The sequence below is a fragment of the Monodon monoceros genome, unplaced genomic scaffold (assembly GCF_005190385.1).
Source record: "Monodon monoceros isolate NGI ecotype Baffin Bay Population unplaced genomic scaffold, NGI_Narwhal_1 Super_Scaffold_20, whole genome shotgun sequence".
Taxonomy (NCBI): domain Eukaryota; kingdom Metazoa; phylum Chordata; class Mammalia; order Artiodactyla; family Monodontidae; genus Monodon; species Monodon monoceros.
In genome coordinates, this window is record NW_021703777.1 from 73,445,706 (window position 1) to 73,472,412 (window position 26,707).

The 26,707-nt window shown below is 38.1% G+C and overlaps 1 protein-coding gene across 5 annotated transcripts in view; it reads left to right on the forward strand.

Annotated features, from left to right (window-relative positions):
* UGDH (UDP-glucose 6-dehydrogenase) overlaps window positions 1–21,308 on the forward strand; it is a 31,216-nt gene extending 9,908 nt beyond the window's left edge. For all 5 annotated transcript variants that reach the window (XM_029235743.1, XM_029235742.1, XM_029235741.1 and 2 more), the window contains 10 exons: window positions 8,221–8,322; window positions 10,882–11,082; window positions 11,194–11,391; window positions 11,858–12,005; window positions 14,448–14,542; window positions 16,026–16,156; window positions 16,656–16,789; window positions 17,208–17,299; window positions 17,414–17,524; window positions 19,985–21,308. In XM_029235743.1, the coding sequence (XP_029091576.1) occupies window positions 8,221–8,322; window positions 10,882–11,082; window positions 11,194–11,391; window positions 11,858–12,005; window positions 14,448–14,542; window positions 16,026–16,156; window positions 16,656–16,789; window positions 17,208–17,299; window positions 17,414–17,524; window positions 19,985–20,095 (1,323 nt within the window). In that variant the 3' untranslated portion in view covers window positions 20,096–21,308. The remainder of the gene's footprint in view (window positions 1–8,220; window positions 8,323–10,881; window positions 11,083–11,193; window positions 11,392–11,857; window positions 12,006–14,447; window positions 14,543–16,025; window positions 16,157–16,655; window positions 16,790–17,207; window positions 17,300–17,413; window positions 17,525–19,984) is intronic.
* The last annotated feature ends 5,399 nt before the right edge of the window (window positions 21,309–26,707 follow it).

The following is a 26,707-nucleotide window of genomic DNA, read 5'->3' on the forward strand; positions in this document are numbered from 1 at the left end:
GAGAAGCACTTGAAAATTTGAGGGTAGCATTTTCTCTCTAACATTAATATAGTCTTTTCTCTTTTTTTTCTGAAAAGTTTTATTATCAACTCTTATCAACCATAGTCTTTAACTGATCTTTAGAAGAGGAAGTCTCTGTAAGATAAATCTGCCTGCTATTTATAGACCTATGAATAGAAATCCATGTAAAAATACCCATAGATTAGTAGCCACTTATCACAGATTAACCAATATCTGAATCAGGTTTAGAATTAAAAAAAAAAAAAAGCCCTGTGTGTGTGTGGTAGCTTGTTTGTGCTTTACCCTTTCTTCCTCTACCAGATTAACTTCCCATAATAGTTATTTAAATACCTCAGTGTTATAGCATTTCTTTTCCTGTTATATAAACATAACATTACTACTATATTAGGTCTTGAGGAATTTTTAAAAACATTTTAAAAAACATTTTGGAAAGATAACTTGATTAAGAGCTTTATAATTCTGATATCCATAAAAGGGCTGCAAGTCATCTGAAACCTTGTGAGCCGTATTTATATCCAGTCATTCAGTAATTAATTATGTCAGCAGTATACTCTGCTTTTCAAACACAAAATGTACCAGAATGGCTAAAATTATCACTACTGCTAATACCAAGTGCTGACAAGGATTTAGGGCAACTGGAATTTTATACACTGCTGGTCAGAGCATAAATTGGTATAGCCATTTTGCAAAACTGTGCAGCAGTATTTACTAAAGCTGAAAATATGCATATCTGACCCAGAAATTCCACCTGTAGGTGTATATCCAACAGAAAGGCATACATTTATGCGCCAAAAGACAGGTATTAACAGTGCAATTCATAATGACCCCAGATGGGAAACAACCTAGATGTTAATTAGCAATAGAATGGATACATAAATTGTAGTATAATCCTGCAGTAAAATACTATACTGTATTTAAAATCCATGGAACTACTCCTGCATGCAAGCATATGTTTAAATTCTCACAAAAGTAATGTGTTGTCAGACACAAAGTAGTCCATGCTATATAATCCCATTTGTATAAAGTTCAAATATAGGCAAACTAATTTCTGGTGATAGTATTCATCATGATGGTAGTTTGAGGGGCTGTAGAGACTAGGAGAGGGCATACTGCAGGCTCTGATTTACTGTTTAAGGTTTTTGGGGTTTTTTTTGGCCATGCTGTGCAGCTTGTGGGATCTCAGTTCCCCAGCCAGGGATTGAATCCAGGCCTTGGCAGTGAAAGCCCAGAATTTTAACCACTAGCCAGCAGGGAACTCCCTGTTAATGTTCTTTTAATTCTTGTATGGATAATGGTTACACAAGTGTGTTCACGTGTGAAAATTGAGCTATACACTTTTCTATACTAAAATATATGCGCTTTTCTGTATTTTTGTTTTACTTCAATAAAAATTTTACATAAAAACAAAATAAAAAGGTTATCTTGAGCTAGAAAAAAGTATAAACTATAATATATTGGATTTAGATGTTTTTCTTGGAGAAAACAAAAAAATTAGTTGGCCAGGCACATTCCCTGGCCAGATTCTTATTATTAGTACTATTTCTATTATTTGAAATCTGAAACTCTTTCCTAAGACTTCAGTGCTTTAAATTAAAAATAGTGTGTTTGGACTTCCCTGGTGGCACAGTGGTTGAGGATCTGCCTGCCACTGCAGGGGACATGGGTTCGAGTCCTGATCCGGGAAGATCCCACATGCTGCGGAGCAACTAAGCCTGTGCGCCACACTACTGAGCCTGCGCTCTAGAGCCTGCGAGCCACAATTACTGAAGCCCTAATGCCACAACTACTGAGCCCATGTGCCACAACTACTGAAGCCCATGAGCCTAGAGCCCATGCTCTGCAACAAGAGAAGCCACCACAATAAGAAGCCCGCGCACTGCAGCGAAGAGTAGCCCCCGCTCAAGGCAATTAGAGAAAGCCTGCACGCAGCAACAAAGACCCCAACGTAGCCATAAATAAATAAATAAATGGGAAAAAAATAAAAATAGTGTGTTCTACAGATATAGAAAACAAACCTGTGGCTACTAAAGGGGAGAGGGAAGGGAGGAGGGACAAATTAGGGGTAAGGGGTTAACAGGTACAAACTACTGTATATAAAATAGATAAGCAACAAGGATATACTGTATAGCACAGGGAATTTTACCCATCATCTTGTAATAACCTATAATGGAGTACAGTCTGCAAAAATACTGAGTCACTATGCTATAGACCTGAAACTAACACAATGTTGTAAATCAACTATACTTCAATAAAAATAAATAAAAACCAAAAAACCCCAAATAAAAACAGCAGTAAGCCACAAAAGAAGTGAGATGATCTGAGTTTGCCATGTTATACTCTTGTTACTTTTTTATTTTTTTTATATTTTTGTGGTACGCGGGCCTCTCACTGCTGTGGCCTCTCCTGTTGTGGAGCACAGGCTCCGGACGCGCAGGCTCAGCGGCCATGGCTCACGGGCCCAGCCACTCCACGGCATGTGGGATCTTCCTGGACCGGGGCACGAACCTGCGTCCCCTGCATCGGCAGGCGGACTCTCAACCACTGCGCCACCAGGGAAGCCCTCTTGTTACTTTTTTAAAAATTAAAAGTTAAATTCCTCCAAAAAAGAAAATAGTGTGTTCTACATTGATATTGAATCCAGTTGGGATATATAGTTATATTAAAAGAGCTAAGGTCTAAGATGATTTTTTTTCCACATCTTACTTGTTTTTCTCAATAACCTAGCTTTTATAAACAAAGAAACAAAAGTATTTCTTGTTGTTTCACAGTTTTATTTCATGAATAAATTTTTTCTTCTTTAAATCTCTTTAAATAGAATATAAAAGATTTCAAAGTCTAGCTAGCACTGTGCTCATTAGAAGCAACTTCTGAGTTCTCAGAACTCTAATGTCCCATAATTGTATTGGCTTTATTTAATGATTGTAATTACTTGGTCTTTAAAGTCTTATTTTTATCTCATTTTTAATCTGTCTACTCCACAAAATTAGATGATGACAACGGAAGCAGCTATTTTAGTTCTGCACTATTTAGTTGTAGCCTGCAAAGGAAATGGAATCTTTTAAAAAAAAAACAACCCAGCTCACTTTGGAGGTTAAAATCATGGCACTGCTACTTTAAAATTCTAGAAGGAATCTTTTTAACAAGTAGAATGATTTTCCTCTTAGCAAGTAAATGACTTTAGGCTTATAATTTTCATGTGTCTTTCTTACACATCAGTTGTTAAACGACACCTGCTTAAGAAATTTATAAATCAGAAGAAAATAAATGATTTCTGTCCCAATTATCCATTTTCAAAGATACGTTAGGCCTTTGTTCCATTTTTTGTTTACTTTATGTTGTAAAACTAACTATTCCTGCACATTTCCTTGGCCATATAGGAGATGTAAAATGTTATGTGAAATGTCAAACAGGAAGAACTATAAAAGAAGAAAAACAAAGGGCAGGTTTAACCAGAATTCATGCTGCTTTCTGAATTCCTTTATTGAGTAGCTTATAGATATTGTTACTACTTGTGATTTTATACTGATCTACCTTGGACAAGGCAAAGAAATATTTTTATTTCCAGAGAAACCTTAGATACCTTTGCAGTCAACCTCCTCCTTAAATTTGTATTCTATTATGCATTAAAAAACACACAAACAAGGGACTTCCCTGGCGGCGCAGTGGTTAAGAATCCGCCTGCCAATGCAGGGGACACGGGTTCGAGCCCTGGTCCGGGAAGATCCCACATGCTGGGGAGCAACTAAGCCCATGCACCACAACTACTGAGCCTGTGGAGCCCGTGAGCCACAACTACTGAAGGCCGCGTGCCACAACTACTGAAGGCCGTGTGCCACAACTACTAAAGTCCGTGCACCTATAGCCCATGCTCCGCAACAAGAGAAGCCACTGCAGTGAGAAGCCCGCGCACCGCAACAAAGAGTAGCCCCCGCTCGCTGTAACTAGAGAAAGCCAGCAAGCAGCAATGAAGATCCAATGCAGCCAAATAAATACATACATACATACATACATAAAATTAAAAAAAAATACACAACCAAGCAGATATTTGTTTTCAATGATATTATAAAAATCTATGGCATTGATTTTTCATTGTAAATACCAATTTTTCATATCAGAGAGTCTCTTTTGGTGACTAATGTTTAACTCCCGGTTACTGATAAAGAAAAGATAACTATTATGTAATTATAATATTTAATGAACTTTTGAGTACACACCCTCCTTGATAGTTGTTCCACCCTCACTCCATTCAGTCCGAAACTCACTAGACTAATTGGAGAAATTGTTTGTTTGGCCTTACCCAGCGGCTTCTGGTATATGACCAAGGAATTCCCAAGATAAATATTTAGAAGGAAAAATGATCAGACTTGATTGTTGATTCAAGAAGGATGAAGTAGAGGAAGGAATCTAGAATGATATTCAAGAATTCAGGGCTGGGGAATTCCCTGGCAGTCCAGTGGTTAGGACTTAGCACCTTCACTGCCATGGCCTGGGTTCAGACCCTGGTCAGGGAACTAAGATCCCACAAGCCGTGCAGCATGGCCAAAAAAAAAGAAATTCAGGGCTGAAGACATAAACTTAAGATTATTCAGGAAGTTAAAAAAATAAATTATGCAGGCAGTAGTTAAAATCAGAGTAGTTGAGCTCTCCCAAGAAGAGCCTGTAGAGAGAACAGAGCGTGGGGTCAAAATGCTAATGTTTGATGAGGGGTGGAGGAAGAAATGCCTTAGAGAAGCACTGAAGAGTAGTTCAGAGAAGGTGAACCAAAAACCAGAAGAGTTTTAGTAGTGCAAGCTCCACAAAGATGTATATGTTTTGATTATGAGTGATGAACACAGTGACCAGTACTTAGTAAGTGCTCAACAAATATCAATATTTGCTGAATGAATGAGTAAGCTGTCAATTCTGCCAAACACAGGAGAAATAAGAACAGAGACATACTCATGAAATTCGGTATTATGGGGGCCATTGTAACTTTTACAAGAACAATTACAAAAGGTAGGAGATTGAAGTGAAAGAGTGTAGGAAATGAGTAAGACTCTTCTTTTAAAAGGTTTAATTAGAAGGAAATAAAGGGGGTGGTCACCGGAGAGGGACACAGGGTAAAAGCAGCGATTTTTTTTTTTTAATTTATTTTTGGTTGCGTTGGGTCTTCGTTGCAGTGCGCCGGCTTCTCATTGTGGTGGCTTCTCTTGTTGTGGAGCACAGGCTCTAGGTACACAGGCTCAGTAGTTGTGGCTCGTGGCTCTAGAGCACAGGCTCAGTAGTTGTGGCACATGGGCATAGTTGCTCCGTGGCATGTGGGATCTTCCCGGACCAGGGCTCGAACCCGTGTCCCCTGCATTGGGAGGTGGATTCTTAACCACTGTGCCACCAGAGAAGTGCAAAAGCAGTGATTTTTAAACATATTTTTTCCTATGGTTGATAAAGAATCAAGCATGTTAATAAACTAAGATAGACAAATCACATAGAGAAGGAAAGGTCAAAAGTATGAGAAGAAAGGGGCTAATTGATGGAATAAAGTCTAGAAAAATAGCAAAGATGATGGGATCAAAAACACCAGAAGAGGAATTGGTCTTGAAAGCCTCTTTCTCAGACTGGAGGGAAGTAAACAAGGGTGGATGAAGATACTGTTTTGTTGGTGGGAACAGGAAATAAAAGTGACTGAAACGTTGGTCATCTCAGTTGAAGGTGGGATGCCAGCTACTCTGAAGAAGATGTAGTGGAGGTTGGAGCAGTAATCTCAGAATGAGAGGACAAGTAAAAAAGTTACCAGGCTACATTGAAAAAACCCAGCTAAATGTACTTAGGGTCCATGAATTTATGTGTTCATTGTGGTTCTTTCTAGTCTTATAGGCTTATATTTTATGGGTCAAAACTATGTTAATAAAAAAGTAGTCATTTTTACCACCTGAGAAGTAAATAGTAATGACTATCAGATGAAATATGGTAATAAGATATTCAAGTTTTTACTCAGGCAACAGCATAATAGAAACTCTTAATATTTAACAATGAAGGGAATTCCCTGGTGGTCCACTGGTTAGGACTCCACACTTTCATTGCCAAGGGCACGGGTTCAATCCCTGGTTGGGGAACTAAGGTCCCACAATCTGCACAGTGTGGCCAAAAATACCCAAACAAACAAAAAAACCAATGGAAACATTCTGTTTTGTGTTGCCATATTTATTGAATAGTCATTGCTTTTTTGTTAACTTTGTTCATTAAGAAAACAATGTAATAACTACTTCTAAAAAGCCAAAACGGATAATTTGCTTTGCTTTTTCTGAGTAAAATGAAAGCTAATTTTATCCTGTGAAAGGATTTTTCTTCCATAAAATGTGCCATATAAATTCTAAATACTAGTTATGAAAATTACATAATGAATCTAATAAGAGGTAGAACCTATATTATCAACTGCTTCTGCATCCAGTTTGGATATCTACAAATATCCCATTGATTTTAACGGAATAATGTAGTTGTTCATTTTGAGGTCTTATTAAGACTTAGTATAAATTCTGCGTTGCTCTGATTTTAGGTTACTTTAATTAAATGTTAGGAGATTATATAGGATTGAATTAAATCTTCTCTGTAAAATTCCAACTCCATAACCTTTTACTCTTATTTTCTAGAACCTAGTCAAAATAACTAAGGAACCAGTTGCCATAATCAGTGACACTATATTCATGGTGCAGTGGTTCATATATTTTGCCGGTCCTGTTATACATTTTAGCCAAACTAATAGAAATTTTGAATTTACATTTTACACTTTCTCTGATTGCTTATGTTAAAAGTCCACAGAACCATGAAGAAAAGTGAATTACCTCTGGATATAATTCTAGACCTATGCCCCTGAATTGACTTTTTACTTTGCTATATAGTTTTCTGTACATCCATAATATTTTGGATATTATTTGAACCTTCTCTCCCAGGAGAGAAGGTCTGTTTTGCTTTGGTTTTTAAGAATTCTTAAACATGTCCTCCCCCTCCATGGTTTATTTGAATCAGAATCCAAGTAAGAGCCATATATTGCAATAGATTTGTATCACTTAAGTGTCTTTTAAGATTACTATATACATATATACAATATATATATAATATATATATAATATATATATATTTTTTTGCCTCACTGCACAACATGTGGGATCTTAGTTCCCCGACCAGGTATCAAACCTGTGCCCCCTGCAGTGGAAGCACAGAGTCCTAACCACTGGACCTCCAGGGAATTCCCTAAGACCACAGTTTTTTTTTTAATTTATTTATTTGGTCGTGTCAGGTCTTAGTTGCAGCACGTGGGCTCCATAGTTGTGGCTCCAGGGCTCCTTAGTTGTGTCTCACTGACGCCTTAGTTGCGGCATGCAAACTTTTAGTTGCAGCATGCATGTGGGATCTAGTTCCCTGACCAGGGATTGAACCCAGGCCCCCTGCATTGACAGCGTGGAGTCTTATCCACTGTGCCACCAGGGAAGTCCCAAGACCACAGTATTTTAATCTCTCTCTGTTTTTCTCTTCAGTTTGTTTATTGAAGAAACCAGGTTGTTTATCCTGTAGATAAACAGATTTTGCTGATTGGACTGGTCTGGTCAGATTTAGACCTGATTTTTTTGGGGGGTGGAGGCAAGAATACTTGTTAGATGGTGTTGTACAGCTCAAAATTCTTAATTATATCTCCTGTTAAATTGTATGGGAAAAGTAACAAATTTTTTAATAGAAGTGTTTCTTATAATGGGACTTAGAAAAAATATATATTTATGTGTAGAGTAAAGACTGTTTCACAACCACTCTGAATGGCCTGTATTCTATGGCCTGAATTCTTGGGAGTAAAAACCTGTATTCTAGTGACAATGCAAAATCAAATGTTTGCTTGAAACCACAAAGACTTTTGACTTTTCTGATGATTGTGTTGATACTTGGAATTAATTGTTAACTCTTATGAAGAAGTCCAGAACATGGTAAAGAATGACATGCATTAAATTAATCTGCTGCTTTAATTGTGGCAAGTTCAGGTTTGCTTTATTTGTTACATAATGTACACCTGATGGCCTTCGGTACCAGTATAATCTTTGATTTTTCTACAGAGGTGTTATTTGAGAGCAAATCTAGACCTTTAAATTACACATGACCTTCCCCTTAATGAATGTAAGTCATATGGGTTATCTCATATGACTGGTAAAATGTATGTACAACTTCTTTTCTTTTTAGCCAGGACTAAAAGAAGTGGTAGAATCCTGTCGAGGAAAAAATCTATTTTTTTCTACCAATATTGATGATGCCATTAAAGAAGCTGATCTTGTATTTATTTCTGTAAGTATTTTCCTTTGCTGTGTGAGTTTTTATGTATTCTTGTCTATATAGAAGTTTCATTGTATTTTAATAGTAAAGCCATTGGTATTAAGCCACAGCATTACTTAGTATAGAGTTGTCCAATTGAATTTTGATTATCACTAACTTTATCCAACACTTCACCAAACTCTATAATCATCTGATCATTTCAGATCATTGAACAAATAAGTTCAGAGAAAGTTTCTAATATGAGATCTAGAATTAGGAAGTGCTGGTAACATGTGAGCATGTGTGAGCACATATGGTGATAGTATATGTATTTCATCATTTCTTGTTTCCACTGCGTGGTGGAAGTGAGATAAAAAGAATCAGGTAAAGTTTGCTGCAAACTTACAGGCATCTCCGATTTAGATGAGTTTATGTTCCAAAAGTCATTTTAAATTAATTATTTAGAACTTGGCATATGTTTGTTAGGTTATTAGGCTAGTCCACAGACACCTTCAGCTCATAATAGGGCTTAACTGTTTTACCTTTGTAATGAAACAAGTAGAATGAATGCTTGGGAATACCCTCTGATAATTCAATATTTGAACCAAGGTAACTTTTTTCTTGCTGTCCTGGTAACCATCTACTCAAATATTCTGTGTGTGATGGTATAGTTATCACCAGTTGGTGGCTGAGCTAAGGTGTTATATGACCCAAGACCTGTACAGCCTTAAGGAATAAAGGGAAAGCCGGTGGTGTGAGCTTTGACTGGGTTCCATGAGATAAACACCACGGGGTCCATAGAGCAGAGATGATGTTGAATTGATTGTGTGTTGAGACAAAAGCAGTACTGTGAAGAAATAGGAACTCCAGAAGAAAGTAGTAATGAAACCCTTGGTAAAACTGTGTTATGAATTCAGTCTCTCTTTTTAAAAATTACTTCAGAGAAAATTGGTGCCACTTCTATGACTCATCTACCCAATCTTCTACTTAAGCTTGCAGGAGGTTAGGGTAGAGGCATAGAAAAGGAGAAATTATTTTGGAGTAGCTAGATGCTTGGAGAAAATCAAGAAGTTACCTTAATCCAACATTTGGATAACCATAGCCTGGAATAGGAATAGGGGACTTTTCTATACGAAAAAAAATTTTTTTAAGTATCTATTCTTAAGGCAATAGAGTTCACCTTAGTGTGGTCTGGCACAGATAGCTGATTTTACGCTTGCTTCTCTGCCGATCTAGCCTGAGCTGCCTTAAATCTTTCCAAGCTATTACTTTGTGTGCCTGTTAGGGTAATTTATTGTAGTATAACTCCTACCTAGTTCCCATTATTCTCTGCATCAGTTTTTTTGTTTTTTTTTTTAATGTGCTTGTTGTGTACTTTTCATTGTGGAAAACACCACACATACAAAAAATGAAACCAACAATATAGTGAACCCCATTGTCAACAGTTTTCATGGCTGATCTTGATTTATTTACTACTTCTCTCCCTTTCCTCCCACCCCAGATTACCCAGATTTTTTTTAGGCTAATTCCAGGTAGAAATAGTTTTATACCATTGAATCAGTTTTCAACCATTATCTTCAGAGCTCCTTTCCCAGGGAAGCCATCTGATCATCCCCATCTCTGGCATGTTTCACATTATCCCATTAACCATTTTTGCCCTTCTGTGTTCCACTGCACCCTTACTTCCACGTCTAGGTCTTTTCCTAAGTTGTTCCATGCGTACAAACCACTTTTTCCTCCTGCTTTTTACACCTCAACCCAATCTTCACGTTTTGAATTATTTTGGCTTGATTACTTTATTTAGTCTCCCATTAAGTTATAAGCTTGTCAAGAGAAGACAGTTGGTGCTACTTACTGGTTCAAAAATTATTCCTACATAGAATTTTAGACTTTTCAGAGTACTTTCATTTTTACGAGAGTGTTATAAAACTTGTGTGTTAGATTTTAGAGAGTGTGTTATTCTCATTTTCCAATGAGGTCATTGAGACAAAGGCAGCCACACTTCTCCAAGTTTACATGATACAGCTAAGCCAAAACTAAATGCCTAGACTCTGGACTCATGATTTATTTTTCTTTCTATATGATAGTCTTTGTCCACATAGTATTCTGTATCCTGAAGGCGCTAGATAATTTCTAGCTCTAATGAGCCAAGAAAGCATTTGTGAATGATACTGCAGACATTTTTAAAAACCTATTGATATAGGCCTATAAAAAAGGAGAATAAAAAGGAATTTAAAGTTTAGTTTTAAAGACCAGGATAATATATTACATACCATCAAGAGAGGAAGAAAGAGAAAACTTACATTTCATTTCAGACTGTGAACTCCTTTTGGAGTCTCTTTCATCTTTATATCTGCAGGCTCAGCTGGGAACCTGCCTGCCCTGATTCTGATGCATATATAGTAGCTTCTCAACAGAAATGTACTGAATGAGTTCTCATAAAATATTATTTCCATGGAACTAATAGAGGGTGAAACCAGGGCTCCTGGTGATGTTAACTTCCCAGTTGACTAGTCAGTTGATGGTCCAGGGCATATCTTGAAATCAGTGAATATCTCATACTCTGTTCTTAATCCTGTATACTTTGATCAGGTGAACACTCCAACCAAGACCTACGGAATGGGGAAAGGCCGCGCAGCAGATCTGAAGTACATTGAAGCTTGTGCTAGACGCATTGTGCAAAACTCATATGGGTACAAAATTGTGACTGAGAAAAGCACAGTCCCAGTGCGGGCAGCAGAGAGTATTCGTCGAATATTTGATGCAAACACAAAACCTAACTTGAATTTACAGGTATAAAAAAAGGAAGCATTAGAATCTGGCTCTTCTTATGTAGATATCGATGCTTTAAAGTTGTTCGTAATTAATTCTAGCTTAAAACTTTCCTTTGCGTTGGGAGTCTAGGTGCTGTCCAACCCTGAGTTCTTGGCAGAAGGAACGGCCATCAAGGACCTGAAGAACCCAGACAGAGTACTGATTGGAGGGGATGAAACCCCAGAGGGTCAGAGAGCTGTGCAGGCACTGTGTGCCGTGTATGAGCACTGGGTTCCCAGAGAAAAGATCCTCACCACTAATACTTGGTCTTCAGAACTTTCCAAACTGGTTGGTACACAGCACTCAACTCTCTATTAAATTTAAAGCCAAGGACTTATTTCTGTTAACCCTGATAAGCTACACAGGTACTTTCTTAATATTAATAAAAAGATATGCTTTTGAAGATAATATTCTTGTATATTATGAAATAATATTCACAAGGGGATAAAATATTTGGGTATAAAATATTCTGGAATATGTAAAAGAAAATAGTAATTACATTACTATTAATGTAATTAATTAAAATAGTAATTAAAAAAATCACTCTTTCCTTTCTTTTACCCTTTCTTCATCATCTTTCTTCTCTAATTTAAAACATTTTCCCTTACCAACCCACCCATTGCCTCCGAAAATTGAGCCCATCAGTAACTTTTATATCTCCCTCAGTAATTTGGATCAACTCAATGAAATATAATACAGATATATAAAATTTTTATTTTAGCTCATCGTATTCTTCCTTTTTTTTTCTTTTAAGGCAGCAAATGCTTTTCTAGCACAGAGAATCAGTAGCATTAACTCTATAAGTGCCCTCTGTGAAGCAACAGGAGCTGATATAGAAGAGGTGGCAACAGCCATTGGAATGGACCAGAGAATTGGAAATAAGTTTCTGAAAGCCAGTGTTGGTAAGTTGAAATTTTTCTGTACATAAAGTAGGTTCATTTAGCTAGGTCTCTAACTTTAAGGAAGCCTTTGCTTAACTTAAATGCCCTTAAAATAATGATTCCATTATACATGTAGGCTTCAGCCTATTAGGAACTTTCTAAGTGAGGCAACTGTTACTTATATTGTTTAATAATTACTGACTGATTGGTAGATAAACATAGTTCAATGTTTTAGGAGGAATATATTAGTATTTTGTTAGAACATTTAGGTAGAATAAGTTTGGGAGACCACATAGGAAATCATGTAACACCTTACTGAAGCAAATAGGAAAAAATTCCTTATCATTTGCTTTTCCTGCTAATACAATTATGGAAATGTGACCTTGGTGAACTACAGTCAATCCTCATTATTTGTGGATTCCATATTTGTGAATTAGCCTACTTGATAAAATGTATTTGTAACCCAGCATCAATACTCATGTGGTCATTTGCAGACATGAACAGAGCAGCAAAAAATTTGAGTCACCCAACACATATATTCCCAGCTGAAGTTGAATAAGGCAATACTCATACCTTCTTGTTTTAGCTCTCATACTGCAGATATGTGCTCTTTTTTGTGGTCTATTTAGTGCTGCATTTTTGTGCTTTTTTTCCTGTGATTTCACTGTTTAAAATGGCCCCCAAGCATATTGCTGAAGTTTTGTCTAGTGTTCCAAAGCGTCAGCAAGCTAGGATGTGCCTTACACATGTGGTTTGATAAGCTTCATTCATTCAGGCATGAGTTATAGTGCTATTGGCCGTGAGTTCAATGTTAATGAATCAACAATATTTTTAAATAAGGTGTCTTTAAACAGAAATACACATAAAACAAGATTATGTTGATCAGTTGGCAAAAATGTGACCAGAAGCTCACAGGAACCTAATGCTGTATTTCACCTAGGAGTGGTGCTTCAGTATTTGCTAATTCAGCGTTTGTGGCAAATCTGTAGAACATAATTACTGAGTTTAACAAGAACTGACGATGTTTCTTTTGCATATAAGTTAATAAGATTGATGTAAAGGTAAATAGAGTCTTTTACAGATTGGGCCATAGACAGCCTTTCCTGTATTTCTGGGGCTTCATGACATTTCTCAGTACTGATTTCCCTGGCCTTTTGTATCTTTTTGATAGTTTCTCCTAGTGGCCATTTAATAAAAATAGCTCCTATTTACTGAAGGCGTATTATGCACCAAGTTCTGAACTTTATATATCTTAATTATTAATCCTTATAACTGGGACTTCCCTGGTGGCGCAGTGGTTAAGAATCCACCTGCCTTTGTTATACAGCAGAAACTAACACAACATTGTAAAGCAATTATACTCCAATAAAGATGTTTAAAAAAAAAAAAAAAAAGAATCTGCCTGCCAGTGCAGGGGACATAAGTTTGATCCCTGGTCTGGGAAGACCCCACATGCCATGGAGCAGCTAAGCCTGTGAGCCACGACTACTGAAGCCTACACACCCTAGTGCCTGCACGGCAGGACTGCTGAGCCTGTGCCCTTTAGGGCCTGCATGCCGCAACTGCTGAGCCCGCATGCTGCAACTACTGAAGCCCGTGCGCCTAGAGCCTGTGCTCAGCGACAAGAGAAGCCACTGCAATAAGAAGCCCGCGCACCGCAACGAAGAGTAGCCCCTGCTTGCTGCAACTAGGGAAAGCCCGCGCGCAGCAACGAAGACCCAACACAGCCAAAAAAAAAAAAAAAAAAAAAAATCCTTATAACCTTTTACATAGGTGTTGGTATTTCTAGAGATGATTAAGGATTGGGGGAATTTTTGTAACTTGCTCAAAGTCATAAAACTGATGAGTGGCTAGATGTTTCTGACTCCAAAGCCCACGCCAACCCTCATTGTATACTGCATTGCAGTAGAACAGGGGTGGGCAAACTACAGCCCCCAGGCCGAACTGCGGCCCACAGCTTGTCTTTGTAAATAAGTTTTATTGGAAAATAACTATGCCCATTTGATTACATATTGTCTATGACTGCTTTTGAGCTACAAAGGCAGAGTTGAATAGTTGTGCCAGAGACTGTATGGCCCATAAATGCTAAAATATTTTTTACCTGGCCTGTAAAAGTTTGCCAGCTCTATGTTAGAGTTAGAGATGCAGGGCAGTGATACCAGCTGAATGAAGGGAAAAAATAGAAAATATAGCCACAATAAAACTTAAGCTAGAAAGTGATTTATAATTATTTAAGATTATTTAAGATTATTTATAATTATTAGGAAATTATTTATAGAGTTGATTAGTTGCTTGCAAATTTCATACAAGTTATAAACTCATTAATTTTCCAACATTCAAATTTTATTATTAAAAATCCAAGCATAGGCCCTCTGATTAGTATGACAAAGAAATTTGTAATATGATTTAGTTGTTTGGTTCCTAAATGAAAATATTATCTTTTTTTTTTTTTCCTTTCTTCAGGTTTTGGTGGGAGTTGCTTTCAAAAGGATGTTCTGAATTTGGTTTATCTCTGTGAGGCTCTAAATTTGCCCGAAGTAGCTCGTTATTGGCAGCAGGTATTAATCTTTATAGTCAACAGCTTATGATTAACTTCTAATTAAAACATGTCACCCTTTTCTGTCAGATGTTTTTGATAGGATTAATTTTTTCCAGAAACTCAATTATTATTATATTCAATATGTTCATTTTAGGTTTATTTGCTGGGGTTCTGTGTTTATAATTTGTCTTTTTTGGTAATCATCTATGATGGAAGTTTATGATAAACCAGTATTCCTTCTAATTTTAATAACTAAATTTGCTCCCTGAGTAAAGCAAGAAATATTACTTTTAATTATAATTCTTCTCTATCTTGAAAGGCTAAGATAAAAGTAAAGGCAAAAGAACCTCTATTGTCATGCTTCCAAGTGGTTTGCATATGTTGATATTTGTTTTGTCCCTTTGAGATTCACAGAGCTAAAATTAGAGACCCTTCTCAAACTGGAAATAGAGTTAACATTTATTGCATGCTTACTCTGTGCCAGGCACTCTTTTAAGCACTTTACATGTAGTATCTTAGTCCTCATCGTTAATATTATCCCTCATATATAGATGAGGAAGCTGAGGCTTAGCAATGTTAAGTAATTTGTTCAAGATACCAGCCAGTGTATGTAACTTTCCCAAATATTTTTTCCCCAAGTTTACAGTTTTTCAGATTTCAGCAGTGAATAGGAATGGAAGGAAATTAACATTTTTAGGGAAATGTACACTTTTAGGTTCATTTCACTCAATCCAGTATGATGGCTTTATCTTACTGTCCGTTGTGGGGAAAATGCAGATAAAGGCTTGATTTTCGAAAACTTTCGGCTCATTTCTCAAGCTCTCAGGCTCTGAGACGGCTTCTAGAAGCTTAGAGCCTTAAAAAAAAGTCTTTCCTTATATCCATCTGGTCACCAATATGATGTCTTGTTTGTAAATTCTTAGGAGAGTAACAGATTAGGTGATCAGAGACTGTTATGTTTTACTTGTAACATTTAGTTAAAAATTTTGCCAGATGTTTGTGCTGTTATGGTTCATCCAGAGGCAGCTATAACTCTGTACATAGTTTGACTGTTCTCTGTCCACTTTCTACTCACACTCAGTTTTGGTGAGGGGTCGGGGGTAAGCATATGAAGGAGTACTTTGGGGTTTAATTGCTTCCACAGTGTTTGGAGAAGTTGGCTATGTGCCTTTTTTTAGGTGGACTCATGGCTGGACCTCAAATGGTGTTGAAATTTAGCTGTGCTCCCTACCTTAACATCCATCCCAGCCCAATGCATGGAAAGTTAAGCCAAATGAAAACGAAAATTTTCAGGCAGGCTATAAGGAGTGGGGGGTGGGTAATTCTTTCTTTCTTTACTTTTTTCAGTCTGCAGATACTAAAGAGGTTGTTAATCTTTGTCTCCTGTTAATTTATAAGGCTTGTATTCATACGAGAGTACTCACCATAAAGCTGTGAGCAGTGCATAGTACAGGCTGCACCTCTTCTAACTGATCCTTGCATAATTGTCCTTGTTATTTCAGGTCATAGACATGAATGACTACCAGAGAAGGAGGTTTGCTTCCCGGATTATAGACAGTCTGTTTAATACAGTGACTGATAAGAAGATAGCTATTTTGGGGTTTGCATTCAAAAAGGACACCGGTGATACAAGGTACCAGTTCTTTGAAATATTTCAACCTTTTTGAGAATGTTAACTCCTCATCTTATCCTGATTTTTTTTTTTTTTCTTTTAGGTAAGAAGTGGATATATTTAGAGAGAAACACACTCCACAGACAGAGTGTGGGCCATCTCAGAAGGCGAGAAAGGCCTTATCCTGATTTTTTGATGGTGGTTGTGTATGTGAAATACATGTATGTATATAGTATAAAGAATAAAAATAAAGTGGACATCAATATCTTCACAAGAAATAGAGTCTCACCTGTATATTAAACCCCTTAGGTATTAGAATATATGCCATTTATGGGACTTCCCTGGCGGTCCAGTGGTTAAGACTCTGTGCTGCCAATGCAGGGGCTGTGGGTTCGATCCCTGGTCGGGGAACTAGGATCCCACCTGCATGCGGCATGGCCAAAAAAAATAATAATTAAAAAAGAATTTAGAATATATGCCATTTAAAAGTGCAGCAATACTGATTTTTTTTTTCCTTCAGAGAGTCGTCTAGTATATATATTAGCAAATATTTGATGGATGAAGGCGCACACCTCCATATATATGATCCAAAAGTACCAAGGGAACAAATAGTTGTGGATCTTTCTCATCCAGGAGTTTCAGAGGATGACCAAGGTAAGTAGGCTTTGAGTCTCATGTATCACTTTGAGTTTGGGCCCCCAGACTTTGTTCTCTAGCAACCTTTGGTTGTTCAGTATTTATCATTTATATCATTGGTAGGCCCCTCTTTTCAACCTTATTTCTCTAAAATTAAACTCTCAGACATTGTTTCATCAACTTTGATTTGAAGTAATCAGCTGTGGGTTAGTCTAGTGATTTTTCCAACATATTCTAAAAAGTCCCGGAGATTCCAAGGAGTTGTTTCTGGGGCAAAATTGGGAGTACTCCAGGCCCCCCCCATTACCCCTACTCACACTTCAACCAGACCATTCCACTTCTGTCAGACCCTCAACTCCTCCAGCAACCTTAGTGTTAAAATGCATAATTTCAAATCACTCCTTTCTTATTCCAACTTTCTGTTGGGTTGTTATAGTGGCCCGGCTGGTGACCATTTCCAAGGACCCCTATGAAGCATGTGATGGTGCCCATGCTGTTGTGATTTGCACTGAATGGGACATGTTTAAGGTGAGGTGACAGTAGTGAGATTAAGGAAAATTTTAGAGGTGTTCTAGTACCATTTGGGGTTGAGTATGTGTTCCCATATATGCTCTACTTGTTTCTTTGGTTCTGTCTTTACAGGAACTGGACTATGAACGCATTCATAAAAAAATGCTGAAGCCAGCCTTTATCTTTGATGGACGACGTGTCCTGGATGGGCTCCACAATGAACTACAAACCATTGGCTTCCAGGTAAGCATGATCCTGGATTGGTTTTGTTTCATTTGTTTGGTCATTTCCTTTTTAAAGGCTTTGAGTTTTAGAACTTAAAATTTTTTTTCATTTAGCAATAGCGTAACTCTGGGCAACATGTCAGTCAATTCTCTGGGAGGTTCTGTGGTATTTGTGAAGTACTACACTCCGTCCTTAAAATTGTAATCTAAAGGTCATTCAGTGTTGGTCTTTCTTACATAATATCAGTTGCCTATCATATGGGGCCAAGATATACCTTGCCTTAATTCATATAAACATCAAGTAAGAAAATATACACATAGAAAATTTTTTTTTTTCCTGGAGCCTCCAAAGCTACTCTGCTGCATTGTCTGTATCACACTGACCCGCTCTGAGGCCAGGTCACTTATTCCTTTATGAATGTTTTGAAAACTGCAATATGCAATATAGTCGTCACATGCTGGTATAGGATCCTATGCCTCTGGGTGCTCAGCACTGTGCTGGTGCTGTGAGAGGTCTGAATGAAAAGTATGGGAGCTGCAGTGGTGCTGGCCCTCTTTTAATTCAGAGTTTGTCAGTTAATTATGGAACGTTTAGAGAGCTGAAACAAACCTGCACAGTACATTTTATGTTGCATCCATTTCAGTTCTACCAGGGGCTCCAAAAGTATTAGTAAGAGGGAGCTACTTTCCATTTCCTCAGAGCAGAAATGGAGTGGGAGGCTTGGGGGGCGGTTGGGAGGATAAAGAAATCTGCCGGGAGATTGCTGTCAGCATAGTCCTGAAGCAGGGCAGAGTGCAGCAGTGTTTAGAGCTGGCTGTGTGCGTCTGCTCAGCACCAGCTGTCTTGGAGAGGTACTGATAAGCCTTCATCCACTGTTGAAAATATCTGATCTGGTTCTCTTAACCTGTCACTGACTTGTTGAAGATCCTTCTTATTTAGAATTCAGTGCCCATGTCTCATTCATGAGAGATTAACTTGCAAGAAAAATCAGATGACATCCTTGTCTGTTCACACTCCATCAAAGACCTTGGGGACCCTTTTTTAAAAAAAAATTAATTTATTTATTTATGGCTGCATTGGGTCTTCGTTGCTGCATGTGGGCTTTCTCTAGTTGTGGTGAGCGGGGGCTACTCTTTGTTGTGGTGTGCGGGCTTCTCATTGCGGTGGCTTCTCTTGTTGCGGAGCACGGGCTCTAGGCATGCGGGCTTCAGTAGCTGTGGCACACGGGCTCAGTAGTTGTGGCGCACATGCTTAGATGTTCCACAGCATGTGGGATCTTCCTGGACCAGGGGTCGAACCTGTGTCCCCTACATTGGCAGGCGGATTCTTAACCACTCTGCCACCAGGGAAGTCTCCCTGGGGACCCTTTTATCCTACTCCTCCTTAGTGAGTAATGTGACTCTTTCGCAGTCATGACTGAAACTCAGCAATGTTAATTATTTGCAGGCACAGACACATTTTCTCTCATTCCTGTTTTACTCATCTAAAGGAGAAGATATGTAGAGGTATATATATTTAAAATGAGTTTGAGTTCTTATAAAATTAACTTTTCCAAGTAAGGATTAAAAAAACAATTAGACTGGAATTACTAAATAAAGGGAATTTATAAGCCACTAAATAAGACAATTGATGAATATAAAGCAGAAGCCCTTTGTGGTACTAGTCAGCATTAAATATTAATTTTTAATTAAAAAGACATTTATGAAGATTGTTTGGTATATTTATCTGTGCTGTGTGGAGAGGAGATAAACTTATGACTATTAAAGAAGCAGTTTCTTTAAAGATAAGATTGATTATTTTGGATAGAGGGGAAAAATTTTAAATGTAATATGCAAAATGAAAATTGACTGTTGATTTATTGAAGGTTGGCTTGCATGCCTGATACTGTGCTGAGCGCTTTATCTAATTGAATCCTTACCACAACTCTTTGAGGTAGATGGGTAACACCATTTACGATGAGGAGGAAAGACCTTTGAGGGTTTAGGTAACAGCACTTATCAGTCAGGATTCCAGCTGGAGCCTTTCAGACTCTGAAGCCTGAACTTCTAAAAAGCTATGCTGTTATAGCTTATGCAAGCTTTTTAGAATGAGGGAAACAGACATTAGAATAGAGTTTGAAAGAATGTGAATTAACTGGAATCCAGTCTATTTATTGCTTTCACATGTGCTACTGAAACAATCGTGGCAGGTGGTTCCCAATTCTGTTTGAGGGGGTCTGGTGTCGAGAATGACAGGAGTCAGTGTGCCCTGTTATGAATATGAAAGGGGGAATGCAGACTGACTCTAGAAACATAAACAGTGTGGAAGGAACCAAAGATCTTTCATAGCAGCCCAGACGACTTGAGAAACTTTTTCTGCCTTTAAAAAGAAAAAAAGCATTTAGGTTTTAGCCCTTATTATACTACATTACAGAGTTTTTACATTTAAGTATTGTAATTGTTAATAATTTTCTTTCTAAAATCTTTTTTTCCCCTCTAGATTGAAACAATTGGCAAAAAGGTGTCTTCAAAGAGAATTCCATATGCACCTTCTGGTGAAATTCCAAAGTTTAGTCTTCAGGATCTACCCAACAAGAAACCCAGAGTATAGACATTGCCATTTTTATTTGTAATTTTTTTGGTACTTCAGGATAGCAAATATCTATCTGATATTAAATGGTAAATGAATCAAGTGCTTTTAAGGAAACAAAACTATTTTTTTAATAATCAGATTTATACTAGCTGTATGGGAATTAGCATATCTGGTAATTATGAAACTAGAATATTTTTTACATATTTTTATAATATTGTTACCTCAGTGATTGGATGCATAGCAAATAATTGTGTTGGTTTTAATGGTGTCAATTTTTGTAAAATTAAACTTCAAACACTTTTTACTTTATGTCTTTAGGCAGCACTTGAATATCACATTGTAATGGGAATGGCATGCTTCAGTTTTTCTGATCATTGGTTTATCTACTTGTCCTTAAGTATGTATTTTAAACCATGAAATCACTATGCTAAATATTGGGCTAAACCTGTTAACCTTTCCAAAAGTGTCATGGAAGTTTAGAGGTTTCTGGATTAATTGGGCAAGATGTTTTCCATGCCATTTCTTGTCTCTCTGAACTGAGGAGGATGCAATGGACAGAATGTGGCCTTTGAGCTTTTTTTTCCCTATGCTTCCATGTTAGAAGTAACCCTACAAGTATGGTTTGGTTATTGTTCTTTTGTTCCTTTTGTTTTAATGAGCTGTGTTGTTGGTTTTCTAGTCCAAAAAGATCATCACTGCCCACTTCCAATCAATCCAAATAAGACAAAAAGGCAATATTTTTTTTAACATGAAGAGAAAATCAGTGTAGTGAAATGAAAATCTATTTCACTCCACTTCTTGTTTTTCCTCACTGATCACTATGTTTTTTTAGTCCAATATTTGTCACTTTTACTTTGCATTTTCTTCCTGTGTAACTCATTGCAATTTCTCCCTTTTTCTTTAAGTAATAAAACCAATATAATCTCATATATAAACTTAAAGAAGTAGATTTTACAAGTTATGTATAGCATAATCCTAAAATAGGGAATTTTGTGTCTTCAACTACTTTTTTTCTTATGTCTCTTTGACTTATATTTGATTTTCTCTTGTGTTTATCATTATTGAAATATGTCAGATGTCCATTTGATGCTTGTGCTCTGCTGAGCATATACAAATTGAGTTAAACAGTCTCATCCTTTAGGAATTTTGCGGTTCAATAAGGATACAGAGACAAAGATGAGGACAGAGACACCTACAGAGGTATCAAATACATAAATAAAATATTCTGCATAAGCCACTGTGTGGGTTATTTTTTGTCTAGTGCAAGTAACTAGTAAGTCATGACAGTATGACATTAGACAGGAAAACACTCCTTACTTTTTTGAGAAAGGGGAATTATATTGTTCTTTCAAATGATGCAAGAAAGCGAGGGAATTTAGCAAACAGACCAGGTATTGGCAAACTAAATCCCATTGGCCAAATCTGGCCAGCCACCTGTGAGCTAAGAATGTCTTTTACATTTTTACATGATTACATTTTAAATGGTTATATAAATTGCTATCTGGTCCTTTAAGAAAAAGTTTGCAGACCAGAGTGAAAGAAACAAAACACCAAAAAGATAAATGCCAGAGTATTTGAACATAAGATGATCCCTTGCTCATAAGACTTTGAAGTGAGGATGAGCTTATTAATTAGAATTTGCTTTACATTTCTGCTTGAAAATATTTTTGTACTGTGCTTAATAATCTTGTATTCTAGGAAAGGGATTATAACCCAAAGATGTCTTGCTAAAACAGATAGAATTAGGCACTGGTTTCAAGTTGCAGGATGCTTCAATGCCTAGGATTGATAAGTAAATTGATAAGTAAACATGTAAAATATAGTTACTGATTAGAAGGTAGGAGAACTGGTAAGTGGAAGAAAATACAAAAGACAGTTCATAGAGCCATGTAAACTGGCTCTTTGTAATGGGGAAAAATTCCCCAGTGACTGGGCAGGTAACTTACAGCTATTTGAGGCCTTTGTATGAAAAGTTGGAAGGAGATGGTTAGCCTTGTTCTCCCCTATTAAGAAAATTAAAGACCATGTGTATTTTAAAAGCTGATACAAGATTTCTGTTTTTAGGCGAATTCCCTGGTGGCCTAGTGGTTAGGATTCCAGGATTTCGCTGCCGTGGCCCGGGTTCAATCCCTGGTTGGGGAACTGAGAGCCCACAAACTACACAGGTGTGGTAAAAAAAGATTTCTATTTTTATTAGCTAGTACTTTATGTGAGATTATTAACTAGTAATTAAAATTGAAAATGATACATGGACATGATTTTTAAAAATTCAAATAGATACAAAAGAATATATAAAAAAGTAAAATCTGTCTCCCACAATATGTTCTCCAGAAATCATGTGTTATTCCACTTAAGACTTCCAGCTTTAAATCCTGACTGCATTATTTTCCTCATCTGTAAAGTAGAGATAATTCATCTCTAACTCAGAGCTGTTATGCGGATTACATGAGATCAATGACTACACAGAGATCTTACTGGCAGTGGCCGGCAGGTGATGGGCACTCCCGTTAGGCCCACTGACCCAGAGCCACGTGTAGGCTCTGGAGTCACTAAGAGTACAGTAATTAACACAGCCTTACAGGGCAGGCACTACACTGAGTGCTTTAGGTGCATTTTCTCATCTATTCCTCATGTAAGGCCTTTGAGGTAAGTTCCATCCCATTTTCAGGTGGAGGGCAGAAGGCTAGAAAGATTAAGTAACTTGCTCACAGTCACGACCATTTGAATAGGAGCTTTTCTTACTTGAAGTTGAAAGCATCCTAATTTCAGAGGTATTATTATTAAGAGTGGGCACTTGTGACCTTAAGCAGACTGATGGGATAGCATCCCAAGGGAAGAAACGGATGATGGATAGGGCAAAACAGCATGAGCGGCAGCAGAGAAGGATGTAAATACTTGCCTTTCCCCCTCCCAGGGACTCCCAACTACTAGAAGAGGGTCTGAGGTTCTGCAGGGGGTAGGGATGGGGAAGAAGAGGAGCGAGGTTCAGTAAGACAAACTATTGAAGTTAAGGTCTCGTTTTCTACGTAAGTTCATTTGTACTCACATTTGAGTAACCCTATTTAAACTATTTCAAATTGGGTGTCTGTGTACCCACTATAAGGCAGATGCTGTGAGGTGCTAAGAAATGGAGGGCACAGATGAATGAGAGCAATTTTGTGGAGAAGCTAAGACACATGCAGAAATAACTGACCAAATATGAAAATAGCCATAAATGATAAAAACAAAATGCTATCTGGGCACTTGAAGTGGGCCTTAACAGACAAACATGATCTTGATAGGGAAAGTGGGTCAAATGAGCACGTCAGTGGAAAAAGCAATGGGAGCAAAAAGACGCCTGCAGGAAAATTCAGACTGGTTCTAGGGAAAGCAAGTTGCTTTTTGTTTGGGGTTGAAGGGAGCATGAAGAGGAACATCTGGAGAAGACTGGAAGTTTAGACTAAGGACAGACTGTAGAAAGCCTTGAACTTCAGGCTGAGTTTGGGCTTCACTTAATAGTCAAAATGGAGACACCAGTGGTTACACAACATTGTGAATGTACTTAATGCCACTGAAGTGTAAACTTTAGAACTGTTAAAATGATAAATGGAGGACTTCCCTGGAGGTCCAGTGGTTAAGAATCTGCCTTCCTAATGCAGGGGACGTGGGTTCGATCCCATGTCGGGGAACTAAGATCCCACATCCCGTGGGGCAACTAAGTCCGCGCCGCAGCTACTGAGCCTGCGCCACAACTAGAGAGCCCGTGTGCTGCAACTACTGAGCCTGCGTGCTCTAGAGCCTGTGTGCCACAACTAGAGAGAGGCCTGCACGCCACAACGAAGATCCTGCGTGCCGCAACTAAGACCCAATGCAGCCAAATAAATAAATATTTTTAAAAAATGATAAATGGAATCACTGAAGGTTTTCTTTTTAAAATGCAGTCATTTTCTTTTTTTTTTTTTTTGCGGTACGCGGGCCTCTCACTGTTGTGGCCTCTCCCAATGCGGAGCAGAGGCTCCGGACGTGCAGGCTCAGCGGCCATGGCTCACGGGCCCAGCCGCTCCGCGGCATGTGGGATCTTCCCGCACCGGGGCACGCACCCATGTCCCCTGCATCGGCAGGTGGACTCTCAACCACTATGCCACCAGGGAAGCCCTGCAGTCATTTTCTTAAAAAAAAAAAAAAGATATTTGTTAGTCACACTAAAGGACAGACTCAAAGTTGCTTTCCAGAGTTGCTGCCCCAAACTAGATGTTACCATCTAGTTTATTCATACATTGACACTGTATTAAAGTTTTAGACCAAAACCCAGGCATGAATATATCATTAGTGCCAGACTTGCAAAATAATACTTACAAGGGACCTTTAAACTTCAGAGGATAAGTTGGATACAGTGACCTCTTGCTGTCTTCCTCCCTTCCTTTTCCTGAATATAGTCCAAAAGATCACTCATTGTAGATCTGCATTTTACAATATATCACTAGTAACAAGGCAGATTATTTTAGGTGAACATACATTCTTAATTTTAATAGGCATTTATTTTAAAGGCATTAGAATAAACATGACTTACAAATTATATTAGTTAGTATATAAACTTGACTGCTCTAACAGAGACCAAAAATGATAGTGTTTTAAACAGAAGGGAAACATATTTCGCTCAGACACGGAAGTCCAGGTCAGTGGTCCACAGCTGGCAGAGCACTTCCATAGTCATCAGAGGCTCAGACTTCTTTACTTGGGCTCTGCCACCCTTTACACAAGTCTCCTATCTCATGGTTCAAGATGGCTGCTCCAGCTACAACATCATGTTCTCATTCCAGCCAGCAGGGAAGGGGAAAGAGAAGGGAAAAGTAGGACCCACCCTTTAACAGCACATTCAGAAGTAGCACAAATCATTTATGCTCACATACCGTCGGTCCCAACTTAGTCACATATCCACAACCGGCTGCAAAGGACTCTGGGAAATACAATTTTTAGCAGGATAATCAACCACACGCCAGCTAAATATTCTACATGAAGTTTCATTTTAAAGGAATTTAAGTTTAGAAATGTAGTCAATTGTAAAAAAAAAATTAATATATAATACTATAGTTCCCATTCAGATAGGGCAAAACTTTGTGACGGTTTTACATGAATGACTGGAATTTAGGAAACAGTGGTAGGTGATGTATTTTAATTAGTAACACTAAACATAGTGTTTGTTAGTTTTTCTAACACTAATGAGCAAGCATACATAATGGCAAACATACAGATGTAAAGTGAATATTAAATGTTACTTGTTCTCTACCAATGATTTTCAAACCATGACCGACCCAAGCATCCAGAGATGCTTCAGGAATTCAGCAAATGATTTAAATATAAACATAAATACATATATACACACATAGATAATTATATATGTAAAATTATCTACAAAGCTACTATTAAAAAGACAGCAAGCCGAGTTCTTGGTCAACATGGCAAACTGAGCACACATTTATATCCTCTCCCTTCTAAGGACACCATTAAAATTACAGTGAAGGGGGGAAGAGGCATAATCCAATAAAGCAAAGAGAATAGGAGGGGGCCATCAGTGGTCAAGAGATTTAAATAAATTTCTGGAAAGCCTTGAGTGGATAGATGCATACGGACTAAAGAGAAGAGTTGCTTCCTGGAATATTGATGTGAGGGCCAGAGGAGGAGGCCCTGCTCAGCAGAACAGCAGAGGCTCTACCCAAAAGGAGGTGGGAGAGAGAGGGGCACCCACCAGGGCCTTAACTGTAGGTCTTTAACTTGAACAGTCAACCTTCTCATCTCATCCACCTCTAGAGGCACAATGACAGGCAGCCTGGCATTTACACCCATGTGATTACATCTTCCAGCCCCCAGCGTCAAGGGGAAAAAAAAAAAAAGGTAGGTGGAGGCAGGGTGAAGTTTCTTCTCTAAAGAAATTGATTCGACTGCCTGGGGAGAACTATAACAATGAGTACTGTTCTCCACCAGAACAAACCCTAAGTCCAATACCAGCTGTCTGCAAGTCTGCCCTAAAGCAAAGCCAGCAAGTCAAAGCACTGTCTGGACTTTTGGGTTACATGCGTTGAATTAACCACATGCACTATTTTCATTATCTCCTGAAATCTCACTAAAGCGGCAGTAAAGAAATAAGAAAGCTGTAAATAGATAAGGACAAAGAATGAGAAAGGAGGCACCAGTAGATGAGAGATGTCAAACAATTTTTAGAAAGTGGACCGACCACGGGAGGCTAAGTAACTTACTATAAAGAGCAAGCAGAAACTTCAATGCCCACATAAGGGACTGCCTTCTAGATGTAGGTAACTGGTCCCTGAGAAGAACACAAGAATTAGAGGCACCACATACCACAAGAGGTGGGGTTTAGGTGTGGGGCTAAAAACAGGGGACTTTGATGGAAGGCTGTATAAGGAAGAGTTGACTGCACCCAAGTCTCTACCCTACCCACACCAAGAAACTCCCTTTCCCACCCCTTACTCTCATGGGATATTAGAGGTTTACTTTCAGGAGGAATAGAATTAGAAAGTTTCAGCCTTGGGGAGGGTGTTAGTAAGTTGCCAGACTGGAAACGAGGAAACTAAATAAAAGCCTGCCTATGGAACAGAGACCCATGCTCCCCTAACCAGCTTGCTTTTACTCATC